The sequence below is a fragment of the Urocitellus parryii genome, chromosome 3 (assembly GCF_045843805.1).
Source record: "Urocitellus parryii isolate mUroPar1 chromosome 3, mUroPar1.hap1, whole genome shotgun sequence".
Classification (NCBI taxonomy): domain Eukaryota; kingdom Metazoa; phylum Chordata; class Mammalia; order Rodentia; family Sciuridae; genus Urocitellus; species Urocitellus parryii.
The window spans coordinates 174099486-174111324 of NC_135533.1; the positions used below are offsets into that span (position 1 = coordinate 174099486).

The following is an 11839-nucleotide window of genomic DNA, read 5'->3' on the forward strand; positions in this document are numbered from 1 at the left end:
CCTAAATCAGACTTTGGCTTGTACAACCAGATGTTGCATTTTTCTCTGCTTAATTTTGGTAAAACTCCATGACCTCTTTTTCAAATTAAAAAGGCAATGCCTTTTTTTTTTTTTTTTTTTTTTTTTTTTTGTAAACCACAGGAGCTATCTTTAGTGAAGCCTTCTAAGGATTTCATTAATTCATAGCCAGCCAACCAGGACTTTTCCCACAGTCTCCCACAAAAAAGCCCGGGAAGTCACTGATTGCTTGGCTGGATCTGAATATGAGTAGAGGTAAGATCAGAAATATCTAGTTCCTCCCACAGGGAAGCAAGGCATGAAAATCAAAGCCCAGCAAAAACTCATTACCACAGCTGGCCAGCGAATCCACAGCCCCAGAAAGAAGGCAAAGAGCACCTGTGATTCTGGATGGACCCCCACATGTCTTCAGAAAATGAACTGCCTTCACAATGGGGGGAGGGAGGAATGAGACAAAAATGAGCCTCATGTGTCTGTTAAAGACTCAGTTTTCATGCAGCCTGAGGGCTGCTTCCAAGGAATGACATCCATTTTACTCACATCATTTTGGAAAGCCTGAAACCAGGATGCTTACTGGTTAGCAGTAACTTTTTACATTTTTCTCATCCACAGTACAGGCAAACAAAGTTTTCAAACACCCCCTCTCAAAAGCCACAGACACTCTGCAAGGTGTGGCTCCTATAAAATACCAGCCCCTCCTCAGTCCCTCCACCATGAGGGGGGACTTGAACCCCTGTCTGTAGCCCAGCCTTTTGCTAGTAAGAGTACTAATAATCTGTGGTGTAAATGAATACATTGAACCTATATTTATGCTACTCTCAGTACTTACTACCAATCTTAAAAAAAAATACAACTAACTATAGAATTTCAGAGGAAATTCTAGCTCAACATCTGCTTTGCCTTCTCCAAGAGGCCACTGGAGCCATCCTTATCACCCTGTTTTAATGTCCTGCAGAGCAGTTAGCCATTCAAGAAACATGTGTGGAGAACCTACTATGTACCAGGCACTGTTTTGGAGATGGAGAAGTGAACAAAACAGATAAATGCCCATCCTCCTGGAACTGACATGGTGATGGAGAAGACAGGCAAGAAAATACTATGTGTCTCACAGTAAAAGGTTCTAGGAGAAAATATAGTGAGGAAAGGAGGACAAAGTGAGCAGTGGGGTGCTCTTTAAATAGGGTGGTCAAGTCTGGTATTTTGTTCTATTTGTCTCCCCTACTTAAATCTAGGCTCTAGAAATCATGTCTAACATGCAGAAAGCACCAAATACTGAGTGAATGATTGGCCACTGAGCATGCCACCTATCAAACTGTCAGGTGCTGGAGAAGCCTTCTGAGACTCAAGGTTCCTGACAGATGCATGCTGGCAAAATTCAAATTGCCCTATTATCTAGTCCCAACCTACAGCTTCAACTTTACTGTCTCCCTCCAATAAGTCCCCCTTCAGTTCTGCCCACATCTTGCTTGCTGCTCAAACTGCCCCCCACTTTCTTGTTCCACTCACTAGCAAGACACTACTCAAAGTTCCCTCAGAGAAGCCTGCCTTCTTCCTGACACCTCCATTCCTCCCTCTAAGACTCCTCAGAACCACTCAAATTTAATATCTTCTTCATAATAAATCTCATTTCTGGGGCTGGGGATGTGGCTCAAGCGGTAGCGCGCTCGCCTGGCATGCGTGCGGCCCGGGTTCGATCCTCAGCACCACATACAAACAAAGATGTTGTGTCCACCAAAAACTAAAAAAATAAATATTAAAAAAAAAATTCTCTCTCTCTCTCTCTCTCAAAAAAAAAAATCTCATTTCTGTTTCCTCTTCATCGCTTCACTGCAAAAATGGTTGGATGCATTCTCATTAAATCTGCAGGGATAATGAGGTTGACCTAATTTTTTATTAAATACAGACTCTGTGGCACAGGTAAAATTCACAGGCAGAGAAGTCTCACAGAGAAAGGTGGGCTGCCTCCAAAGAAAGGGAATCTGCGGCAGAGCAAGAAGCCAGAGTTCACTGGGAAATGAACAAGAACAAAAAAGCAGAGTTCCCAAAGCAGCATCTAGGCAGTGCTCAAGTACTCACTTGTCACCAAACTACTTTCCATAGGGGAAAGTCTAGGATGAAGGGGCACAGGAAGCAAGATTCACACTTCTCTGGGAATAGTAGGGAAGCATGGACACAGTACAGGGACTTCTCTGTACTGTGGACTCAGAATCCCTCCTGTATCTTCCTGTTGTCTGAGCCTGCTCCTTTGGTGCATCCCCACCTGGATGGGGAGCCACATGGACAGGAGTCTCTTCCCTGAGTCAAATCACAGAGTAGTTGCTCAAAAAAAGAAAAAAAAAGAGAGAAAAAAGAAAGAAAGAAAACAAACAAAAAAAAAAAACCATCTCTTGCTTCCTGGCTCCAAATAAGTCTTTTAGAGATTGGGATATTGAGCAATGACAATAAATCCTAAGTAGGTGAGTGCCTGTGCCCCACCCAGAGCAAATGTACACACTCCAGAGGCAGGAGGCCATAAACTGTCACTCAACAGGGACCATGCTCAAGCTGACTGCTCCCACATTTGGTCTGCATTGCACTGCATTTCTCTGAGATAAAAGGGAGGGAGGCCCTTTTAAGAGGGGAAAAGCCAGAAATCACCTGGACAGAATAAAATCCCAGGAAAAGGGCTTCTAAACCATATGTCCTGTCTCAGGAAAATGTACCTCTTCATTCCAAGGAAGCCCTCCTTTATCCCATCCACCCTCCCACTCTTAAGCCCAACAGTGCATCTGAGAACAGAAGTCTGGGGCCACTGCCAGCATTTTTTAAAGGGTTAGTATTCAATTGGGGGAGAGAAAGACCACAAAACAGAACATTTGGGAAACTCTTTCTGTCTTTTGTGTGTGTGTGTGTGTGATGCTGAGGAATACCAGTGCCTCACAAATGCTAGGCAAGTGCTCTACCAATGAACAATATCCTCAGACCTACTTTTAAAATCTGGTGGGAGGCAGGAATTTGGGCGGGTGTATTTATTTATTTATTTATTTAAGAGAGAGAGAGAATTTTTTAGTTTTTTTTTTAGTTTATTTTATGTGGTACTGAGGATCGAACCCAGCGCCCCACACATGCCAGGCGAGCACATGCCAGGTGAGCGTTATCACTTGAGCCACATCCCCAACCCGAGGGGTGGGTGTATTTAAAGCCTAATCCCTCATGATTTCAAAAGGATTCAATTTAAGTATTTACTTATTTGTTTATTTATTTATTTATGGTGACACGAGGGATTTAACTCTAGCACTAAGCTATACCACCAGCCATTTTTTATTTTGAGATAAAATATTTTTATTTTACTTTTTTTTAATATTTACTTTTTAGTTTTAGGTGGACCCAATATCTTTATTTTATTTTTATTTTTATGTGGTGTTGAGGATCAAACCCAGCACCCCGCAAATGCCAGGTGAGCGTGCTACCACTTGAGCTACATCCCCAGCCCCTTACTTTTTATTTTTTATTTGAGACAACTTGCTAAGTAGCCCAGGCTGGCTTTGACCTTGCCATCCTCCTGTTTTAGCCACCCAGATAGCTGGGATTACAGGCATCACCCTGCCTGGCTTTGAAAATATTTATTTAATGTGTAAAATCTAAATATTCACCTAAACATTTTGATTAATGCTATCAATTTCTACGTCCTTATCAAAGTTGCTTTAATGTTATATGGCTTTTCTGTTAAGTTCAAGCAAGCTTCCCTACAATCTGCTACTTTTCATGAAAAGCCTCATGATTAATGTCTATTAGATCAGGTTTGGAATGAAGAAAGGTACAATAAAATTACAGTGTATAAGGCTTCCAACAATACCTGCCATCTATTGCCCTTTCAGTTCTTTTATGGTACTAGCCATATGCAAATAGGACATTTTGCCATTAGATTCACTATAAAACAAATGCTTCATAAATATGCACGGTAGAGGTAGTTTGAATTTACCTTATTAAATCAAAATATTTATAGGCCGACTTCTGTTTTAGAAGAGAATTACATGTGTGTTCACATCACATCTTTATTTTGTCATCCACCCCATGATTTGTTGAGGACAGCTGGTACCTATTAAGTCCCCCCTTTAAATGTTGTAGCCTTAATTAGCTACATCCACCTTCCCCCAACATTTCCAAACAAGGAACCAAAGAAAAGGGAAGCTGTTTTTATCATGGATACTTTGAACAATGGAGTTGAAAATGTTAACTCTCTACTAGCGAGTAACCAAAGTTATTCCTTTTTAAGGCCCCTTCACAAAACATAGAGGACAACCAGTATTTCAATTTTCAGTCTTTTGTTACATAAGTAATTTTTTTAATTGTTGAATTTTTTGTTTCTGGCCTAGTGTTACTAATTAAGCCTTCTTTTAAGATATTGCTTGGGAAAAAAAACAAGAAGTCTCCCTGGAGTTTCTCTTGGTGTTATTCAAGCTACAAACTTGTTGCATGAACTTTTAAACATGAGATGAAGTACAGAGAATCTGCAAGAAACAAACCAAGTATGGCTTTTTCCTTGTTTTGTTTTTTGTAGTACTGGGGATTGAACTCCACTACTGAGCTACATCCCTAACCCTTTTTCAGTGTTTTTTTTTTATTTTGAGACAGGGTTTCCTTAAATTGCCAAAGCTGTCCTCAAACTTGTGATCCTCCTGCCTCAACACCTCCCCTACACACAGGGCTGGCGATTTTTTACAAACACATCCGCCCTTCCCAGACACCCTCCCAAACACAAACAATGAGAAATTCCATTGATCAAATTGCTTTAACCTGCCACATGTAGATTAAAACAAACACGGATTTAATTAATAACTTAAGCTTTCTTTCTTTATTAAAAAAAATTGAAGTACCCATTTATGCATTCAGGACTTCAATTGTGAAGTATGTCAACAGGCTAAATTTTGAGCAAGAAAAAAAACCATCTCAAAGATTCCCCCTGGGATTTGTCCCTTCTAGAGACTTGCCCTAGCTTTAATCTGTAGTAAGGCTATCTGTTTCAATAGGATGTGATCACTCCAGGGCTTGTGTCTTTTCAATCAGCTGGTGGCCCTGCAGGGTTTAGAGTGGCAGAGGGGAAGTGGCCTGTGGTTAAACAGAGGAAATACCAAGGCATTTTAACAGAGCAAATAGTCTCTTTACTTCTCACGGGGAAGAGCTTCAAAGGCCCTGGGCCTCAAGGAGACAATGTGTTGCAGGGCCATCAGTCACCTAATCGTGTGTCAGTCCCATTCAGAACTTCTCAGAAGCCAAGACAAACACTGCCCAGGAGGACAATACCTCCCACTAGCTGGGCAAGTCTGGCCAGCTTGAGATGGGGCCCATGGTACCAGTATAGACAGCCTCCAAGATTGCGGAGGGCAGAAGACACTCCAAATTTTAGGGAGATGGCGAAAGGGCAAAGGTCTGGCAGTGAGGGTGGCAGAAGTTAGGTCTGCTCCCAGGGTACTGCTCCCATCCCAACCCGACAAGCTTCTGTGGGGACCTGAGCCCCTTCCTCACCCCATAATCTTACCAATGGGGAGTGAGTACCCAAGCATCCAGAAGCCTGAAAACCCATCCATCATAAGCAAGTGCAAGAGGTGATGGGGAATGAAAGAGGATAATAAAATTGTTGATGGAGTGGCCTCAGCAGCAGCAGACATCTGTTGGAGCAGAGTATATGAAAAGTTCAGGGACAGGGGAGGAAAAGAGCTTGGAAGTGTTAAAAAAAAAAAAAAAGAAAGAAAGAAAAAAAGAAACCAACACATTTCAGACCAAATGAAGCATGAAAAATACTCAACTTAAAATAAAGACTTAAAAAAGCATTAGTAGTTCTTTCCTTTGTAGGGAAGCTGTCTGTAAGATTTCAACTGCGAGACTTTGATTTGGATCCTGCTCTACTCCTTCCGGAGACAGTTTTCCAGACAAACCCAGCTGTTCTGGGGAGGAACCCAGGGGAAGTGTCCAGTCCCCTTCATAGGCCCAGGACAGATACCCCACCAGAGCCAGAGCACCCCTTCTCAAGACCACAGTCAGCCTGACCCATTTTATTGATCAGAACTAACAAAGTCTCCACATTCCTAAGTCCAATGAAATCATTTAAAACCAAACTCTGATTTTTTTTCTTTCCTTTTTTTTTTTTTTTTTTTTTTGGTGGGGGATGGGGCTGGGAAGACACTGGGAACTGAACCCAGTGCTTCAAGTATGCTAGGCAAGTGCTCTACTATTTAGATACACCTCCAATCCCTCTGATTGATTTTGAAAGTTTCAAATGTCTTCTCTCCCCTGATTGAGGAAGCTTATTTCCTAAAGCAATAGGTCTCACCACTGAGACAGCATCAGAATCCTCAGAGGAACTTGTTAAAATGCCAGTATCTACGTTATGTCATCTCACTTGCATTCTGGTCCCATTATCCTTGACTGCATTCTAACAAGCTCCCAAGACAATTCTGATACTAGAAGCCCCTGAACATCACTTTGAGAAACCACCCTTGGAAGGAAAAGGTACAATAAATGGTACTGCTCATTCACCCAGCTGTATCCCTGAGTTAATAACTAGCATAATGTCCCAGGCACCTCAGGAGATCCAAAGATGGATGGTTGGAGGTTGGTAGAGAAGGAAGGGCTGCACAAAAAAGATGGACACAGGCCAAGAGAGTTCCCAATTAACCAAGCAAAACAGGCTGCAAAAAAGCATTGCATTTCTTATAAAAACGTCTCAGAAAAATGTGTCAATCCAAGGCTGAGTAATTTTTAACAAGGAATTCTCTAAGGGACAGCAGAGCATCTGTAACTTGGAAGACATGATCACAGGACAGACAGACCAGATATGGGCTTGGGAGCCATGAGCTGCAAGTGAATGAAAATGCATCCAATTCAGAATCAAATAAACGCGCCTGGGCCCACAGCCAAGAAGAATTCTTGGACTGGACTTTTATCAGGGACCTAAATTTTAACCAGCTGGAACTTTTTTTTTTTTCCTTCCAAGTACCACCCTATTGCTTTCTACCTTTTGAGATGAAGTATTTGCCTTAAATGGGAAACTTGCACATCATTGTAAAGATGATGCCAGAATCCTGGTTTCCTGAATTGCTGAAGGTGCAAGCTTTGTGGAGGGTAGAAACTGTTTCAGGCATAACATACAAGAAAAGGTAAGAAATCAAGAAATGTTCCTTCCTCCCCTACTGCAGGAAAAGCTATTAAATAAAAATCTTTAGGAGTAGATTCCTAACTCCTTGTTCCAAAAATAGGTTTCTCAACCAGCAAGACTAGGAGAGATGGGGGAACCTTGGTGCAAGTGAATGATATAATTACAGTTACCCATCACAAAGTCATCCCACTATTAAGAAACAAGAATTAAGAGCCAGGGGCTGGGGATGTGGCTCAAGCAGTAGCGTGCTTGCCTGGCATGCGTGCGGCCCAGGTTCAATCCTCAGCACCACATACCAACAAAGATGTTGTGTCTGCTGAGAACTAAAAAATAAATATTAAAAAATTCTCTCTCTCTCTCTCTCTCTCTCTCTCTCTCTCTCTGTCTGCTGAGAACTAAAAAATAAATATTAAAAAATTCTCTCTCTCTCTCTCTCTCTCTCTCTTAAAAAAAAAAAAAAAGAATTAAGAGCCAGTGTAAATGAAGGAGCCAGCCCGCCTGGAAGTTTTACAAATTGTTACTTCTCTGAGAAAATAGCATTTATTACTCAAAGAGCAACTTTACCTGGCAAGGGCCATAAGAGATTTTTTTTCTAGGAATTGAGGAAGTGTGCCCACAACTCATTTCCCAAACTCTGAGCTGTGTTCAAGATGGTATCAGTCTCTTAATTGCCCCACAAATAATAGAGAGGTTGTGAAACCTGACCACTTAAACCAGGCCAGCTCTTGGCTCCTCTGAGAACAGCTTGAAGGGTCTGTTAGCAGAGCTGCTGAGGGCAGACAGACGGGTAAGTGGGCGGGTGGGCAGGCAGGCTGGCTAGCTACAGCTACCTCGAACATCCTGGGAAAATTCTCATTCCTACAGGGGCAAGGGTTCATGAACAAATGCTCCCTTGAAGAACAAGGGGTTCACTCACTCAACTGGTCTTCCACACCTAGATCTTGCCCCTCCTTCAGGACTCATTTCTGTACCTTGTTGTCCCCTCAGGTTCTGAGTGAAACTCAGATCCACAGGAAGCCCTCTCCTGTGTGTATTACATATAACTGACCCTTACATACCCATATTAGACTATAAACAATCCCAGAGCTGAGGCTGACATCTACAGGGACCCAGACATGAATCAAACATCTAAGTCCCTGTAAACCAGTATTACTGGAGCCCCATGCCAGCAACTGCAACTTCTGGTGGGGGTAGGGAGGGTTTCCTGCAGGAAGTGATGCTAGAGTTGAAAGGGGAAACTGAGGAGGCACAGAGAAAAGGAACAAAGGCAGAAATAGATGCAAAGGCCTTCTATGGAGAGGACATAGGCACCTGGTGCTGAGATCTCTCTCCACACTTTGTAAAATCTATCTCAAAACAGGACTTAGCCTATAATCCCAGCAAGTCAGAAGGCTGAGGCAGAAGGATTGCAAGGAACTTAGCAAGACCTTGTCTTGAAAAAATTAAAAAAAAAAAAAAAAAGGCTGGGGGTATAGTTTAGTGATACAGCGCCCCTGTGTTAAACCCTACAAAAGTAGGAGGGAGGATTCAGCAGGAAGGCTGCAGGGTCTAATTGGGTTCAACCTACCTTTACAGGGTTCCCAGGTTCTGAAGCCACCAACAAACTAGTCTAAAGACACAGGGTGAACAAATACTAGCTAAGCAGTCTGGTGAAAACCAAAGAATAAGCACCTGCATGAGAAAGTCAAAGATATGGCATTCCTAGAGGGCTTCCCTGGTGAAATCACCAGAGCCAAGTATTAAGCTTGGCAAGGGATTCTTATGAAGGTAAAGGCATCCAGGGAGGAGGGGAAGGTATGCCTTTGTAAAAAGGCATCAGGAATTAGGGAACAGGGAGGGGGATGTAATGAATGAGGTTGCAAGTATGCAAACAGGATGGGTAAACAGGGTCCACAGGATACAGCAGATGGAAGTTTGAGAAGAGTCAAGGCAAAAGCTGTTGAGAGGATCACCCCCAATAAGGCTCTGCAGAAGGGGAAAGGAGGTCAGCATTAGAGAGAGGTGACTGAGATGAGAATCACCATTAATTCTGTCAGGAGTATAGATTTGGGGAGGGCCACACATTCCCACAGGTACAGAAAACAAAACCACCATCTTGGCTTCTTCAGAGCACTACCATCCCCACAACATTAAAACTTCATAAGCTGTGTATACTGGCACATGAAGCCAACTAGGCAACAGCAGAAAAACAGCAAACTGGACTGATCCACCTAAACCATGAGTGACATGTAAACTCAGAATAAAATACCTGTGATGCTGTTACAGTTAGTCAAAAGCCAAAATCTGTACAGATCCAAAATTTTAGCAGTATGGATAACACTAAACAGACTTAAGAAAACTTGATATCTATTAGAAAAAGAGCAGTGATGTTTTACAATAGAACAAAATAAGGAAAAAGTTTTTTCCTTAAATGGGAAGGAATGGTAGAATTTACGTTAAATTCACTAAGGGTGGGAAAAGTCAGGTACATCAGCTATTGGGGCTAGGGACATCCCAGCTAATTGGCTCATACCTGGTTTTCTACACAATTTCTCTATATGTGTGGGGCAAGTGAGCAGGAAGCATTAACCTGTGCCCCTGGGCAAGGTGTCATGGCCTACCTTTTATCTGTGCTGAGGCTTTTCACAGTCTCCCAGAAAAGGTAGGACAACCTTGGTCTATAACTACCTCCATACCCATCCCTGGGACTAGGGAAAACAGAAATCACTCATTTCCTCCCACTTTCCAGATGAGTAAACAGAGGCTTTTGGCGCCTAGGAACAGAGCCAAAGTCAGGTACCTGGCTGTCAGAGTGCTAAGCCTGTGTTCTCTTTGGAAGTTTTAAAGCGTGAGTGCCCCTACCCGGTGGCGGCCCTAGCCTCTGTGGAAGGCACTGACCAGACGAATAGGAATCTCCAGGTCCCAGGGCCTCCCAAGCCCCGGAGCTCAAAAGCCGACCCTGGGTTGGGAGGCAGTGTCCCGGCGCACATCTTTCATCCCCAAAGCCTCACCGCCCTGACAGCGTCAAAGGAGTGTCCCGTTTGGGGAAAAGGGTTCCAACTACACGGCGAAAGTCTGGGCATCTCTCCTCTCCTCACGGGCACCTGACTGAGGTGACAAACTCTTACTGCCCTTTCTTTGACCATAAAAAACACCCTCAACTCGGGTCTGGGGCAGAGATGGGGATTCGGGTAACAACCGTGAGATCATTCGTGAGACGAAAAGTTAAACGGGGAAGCAAAGTTTCTCAGGAAGTCTGGAGTCCGAAATGGGGTGGGAGTAGGATGACGACCCTAGGCTAGAAGGAACAAAGGGAACACAACAGATGGGTGCATCGTTCGCCAGCGCTCCAGGTGCCCTCCCTGCCCGCCCTGAGCCTTTGCACAGCTGGGAACTAGAGGTCCGGGAGAACCCCACATCCTCTCTGAAGCTCCCCGTCATGCAGACTGTAAGGGGATCCCAGCTCCAGACGGCGCAGCCCTGGGACGGAGGGCCGAGAACAAAGGGTGGGGCGCACTCTCCCCGCCTCGTCGCCCCCTCACACCCGCCCTCTAGAATCGGACCCCAGCCAGCGGCCGCGCCTCATTAGCAACACAAAGCCAGAGGTCGGGCGGCCCCTTTCATCCCGGCTGGGGCGGGCGGACGCGCGACCCAGGAGGGGAGAAGCGAGGACAGCTGAAGAAGCTCTAGGACCAGGATCTTGGCGGCAGACTGGACCGAGAGCAAACAGGTCGCCCGGGCTTGTCTGCCCGCGAGCACCTGTGCGCGCCGCGCCCCTGCCTCTCCCAGCGCCCCCTACTAGTTTGGAGACCTCGAGAAACCCGCCGTCCTCGCCTTACCCTCCAGCCACAGGTGTCGGCGCCCCTCGAGCGGCCGGAGCCGCCCGCGGCCACGGCCAGTTGCGAGCCATTGAGGCAGGCATTGACAGTGAAGAAGACAGAACAGAGCTGCAGCCACGGGGCCATGGCCGTGCGCTCGCCCAGCCGGGCCCTTCTCCTAGCCCCGGCCGCCTGCCGCTGACCAGCCCCGAGTGGGCGGTGGCAGCGGCGGGGAGCGTGGCGCACTGAGCATGCGCCGCCGGCCTACGCCCCGCCTCTTCCCTCGAGGTCCCGCCCCCAGCCTCAGTTCTTGTGTACAGATCCTGCCCCTCTAGACTGGCCATCCCGTCTTGGCCCGCCCTTCTGGTCACTACCAAACAGCTGCTGAGTCTCTGGCAATTGCAGGTTTATTCCCCCTCGCCTAAGAATTTTTTTTTTTTTTAAACAGAGGATTTTTCCAAATGATGCCTGCTCCATGCAAAAACTTGGAAGAACGCAAAGAACATAGTAATTTTAAAAATAATTTAATAAGCACCTGCTATGTGCCAGATCCCTTCTTGTGTCCTCCCAATCACATAAGGAAATGTTAGTATTATTGTTATCCCAGTTTTAGGAGTAGAAAAGTTAGCTCGACTTCAGATTTAGAGAAATCCTCACTCTACATTTACTACCGGGACCTCAGACAAATGACTTGCTTTCTCCACAGTACTGTTTCCCCCATAAGCCAGAATAATAAGGGTAAGAATACTCATCTGGGGAGGATTCTTTTGGTTAACATATAACAAGGGTTCAATAACTGCTCCAACCTATCATCAACTAACTTGCATAGATAGGGTCACTGAGCTAGTACCCATTAAACCTGAATTCAAAGTCAGATCTTATTGAAAAC

General features: G+C 44.7%; 1 protein-coding gene across 1 annotated transcript in view; it reads right to left on the reverse strand.

Moving 5' to 3' along the window:
- Positions 1-11097, reverse strand: part of Il17rd (interleukin 17 receptor D) — a 65921-nt gene extending 54824 nt beyond the window's left edge. Inside the window, exon 1 of the mRNA XM_026388637.2 lies at positions 10972-11097. Within this exon, the coding sequence (XP_026244422.2) occupies positions 10972-11097 (126 nt within the window). The remainder of the gene's footprint in view (positions 1-10971) is intronic.
- Positions 11098-11839: the final 742 nt, after the last annotated feature.